Source organism: Grammomys surdaster, unplaced genomic scaffold (assembly GCF_004785775.1).
Source record: "Grammomys surdaster isolate TR1022 unplaced genomic scaffold, NIH_TR_1.0 125901, whole genome shotgun sequence".
NCBI lineage: Eukaryota > Metazoa > Chordata > Mammalia > Rodentia > Muridae > Grammomys > Grammomys surdaster.
The window spans coordinates 1016962-1019213 of record NW_021620725.1 but is presented as its reverse complement, the minus strand read 5'-3'; the positions used below and the strand labels follow the sequence as shown (position 1 = coordinate 1019213).

The 2252-nt window shown below is 43.2% G+C and overlaps 1 protein-coding gene across 1 annotated transcript in view; it reads right to left on the bottom strand.

Moving 5' to 3' along the window:
- Positions 1 to 291: 291 nt before the first annotated feature.
- The window catches only part of Tigit (T cell immunoreceptor with Ig and ITIM domains), a 16729-nt gene continuing 14768 nt past the window's right edge, over positions 292 to 2252 (bottom strand). The window contains exon 4 of the mRNA XM_028752433.1: positions 292 to 749. Within this exon, the coding sequence (XP_028608266.1) occupies positions 516 to 749 (234 nt within the window). The 3' untranslated portion in view covers positions 292 to 515. The remainder of the gene's footprint in view (positions 750 to 2252) is intronic.

Here is a 2252-nt window from a genome sequence, read left to right as displayed (position 1 = left end):
AGAAGAGAAGAGAAGAGAAGAGAAGAGAAGAGAAGAGAAGAGAAGAAAAAAAGAAAAAAAGAAAAGAAAGAAAAGAAAGGAGGGAAATTTTTCCAGGCTGGAAAGCACTTTTAAGAGTGCTTGCTATTCTTTGTAGAAGACCAGGGCCAACTCCCAGCACCACATGGTAGGCCACAACTGTCTCTCACTACAGTTCTAGGAGACCTGATGCGCTCTCCTGACTTCTGCAAACACCATCCACACATGGCACACATACATGCAGGCCAAACACTCATACACATAAAATAAACATCAATGTTAAAAATCTCATTTATAATCAAGTTAAAATTATTTACCTTGGGTCTATCACAGAGAAACAGAAGAGAAGGGTAGAAGTGAAGCTTGAAAAGAAGGTGCCTTTCATCCTCACAGACATAAATACACACACACACACACACACATACACAGAGAGAGAAACAGACAGAGACAGACAGACAGAGACACAGAGACAGAGGGAGAGGGAGACAGAGCTGTCGTTAGCCAGTCTTTGATAGAGCAATGAAGCTCTCTAGGCTTCTGTAGCTCAGGACATTAAAGTAGTCTTGTGGGTCAGCATAGTCATCTTCTGCCTGCTCTCCACAGAGGCCAGCAGGGGCAGCTTGTGTCTGGACAGGGTCTCCAGGGGATGAGGGAATCCTGAGGCTCCATTCCTGTGGCTCAGCTTCCCGTCTCCCAAAGCCACTTTCTACAGAAGGCATTCCAATAGACTTCTAGGATTAAACAGAGTAAATGCAGGGGGATGTTATTCAAAGCTCCTTTACAAATGACACAGTTAGAACCTTCTCTCTTTCTTTCGTACACGAAGACACACACACACCAGAAGCAAACTTGTATTCTTACCAGTACACAATCCTTAGCTCTTAATTTTCCTACTTGGTGAAGCTTTTTTAAGATTCTCACACAATACATTTTTGATCCTATTCTTTCCCCTCTTCCAACTCCTTCCAGCTCTTCCCCATCTCCCTATCCACTCAAGTGTTTTTCTCTCTTTCAAAACAAACAAACCAAAATTATTAACATAAAAAAACATATCACATTCAAACAAAAAGCATTCAAAAAACACAATTTATTTTATGTTGGCCAACTATTTCTGGACACAGGATCTGCCTTGAAGTGTAGTTGACATAAGCCCAGCATCACACCCTTGGAGAAAACTGGCATCAATTGCAAATAGCTTCTTGATTAGGGGTGGGACTTTGTGTCTACTTCCCCTTCTCCACATAACCCATTGTCAGTAGTAACAGCTATAATGAAACTAACGGGCCATCCTGCAGCCCTTATGTCCTGTTCTCTTAACCACAAAAGTTGTGTCTTGCTTCCAGCTCTCTTTTCTTCTCACAGCAGATACACTGTTCATTTCTTCCTTCTCTTTGGTTTCTCCTCACCCTTCTCCTCCTTCCATCACTCATTTTGAGCCAACCAGGTTCTTTTCTCTTTGCACATAGGCTCTCCAAGCCAAGAGGTTACTCAGGACCCTCTGCTTTCTCACTCAATCCTCTGAGTCAGCTCATCCACTGTAGACTCCAAACAAGACCTATCCTCTAAAGACTCCACAAGTACCCACGGCTCTGCAATGAGCTCCAGGCCCCCTTGCCCACTACTCAGCATGGCCTGAGAAGAGAACTACCGCAAGCTTGGACTCAACTTGTCTTCATGACAAACACTGGGCACCACCCCACAATCTGCTTCTGTCCACACTCCCCCTTCTGTCTAAGAGCACAGACCCTTCAGATATATGGGAGTTCCAATCACTCATAACACCTCTGATGGCTGTTCTTAGTTGTCAACTTGACTACAGCAAGAATAAAACCCAAGTGGCTACGTGCATGTGCACATCATTTGAAATGGGAAGACCCACCTTTATCCAGATATTTTAAGATAGAAAAGATCCACCTTTAATCTGGGCCTCCCCTTCTGGCGAACCTTTATAAAGGACATGGAAGGAAGAAGCTTTCTCTCTTTGCCTGCTGATTCTTAACTCTTTCTAGAAAGTCCATTCCTCCTCTAGCCTTAGACCCACCTCTTTGTGATTCTGTATGCTGGAAACCAGCAGAAACATCCAGCCTTGTAGACTAAACAACAACAATCCTTTTACTTTTCATTGGTAGACTGCCCTGCCATTGTTGAACTAGCTGGACTGCAGCCTATAATCCACTCTAATCAATCAGATAGATAGATAGATAGATAGATAGATAGATAGATAGATAGATAGA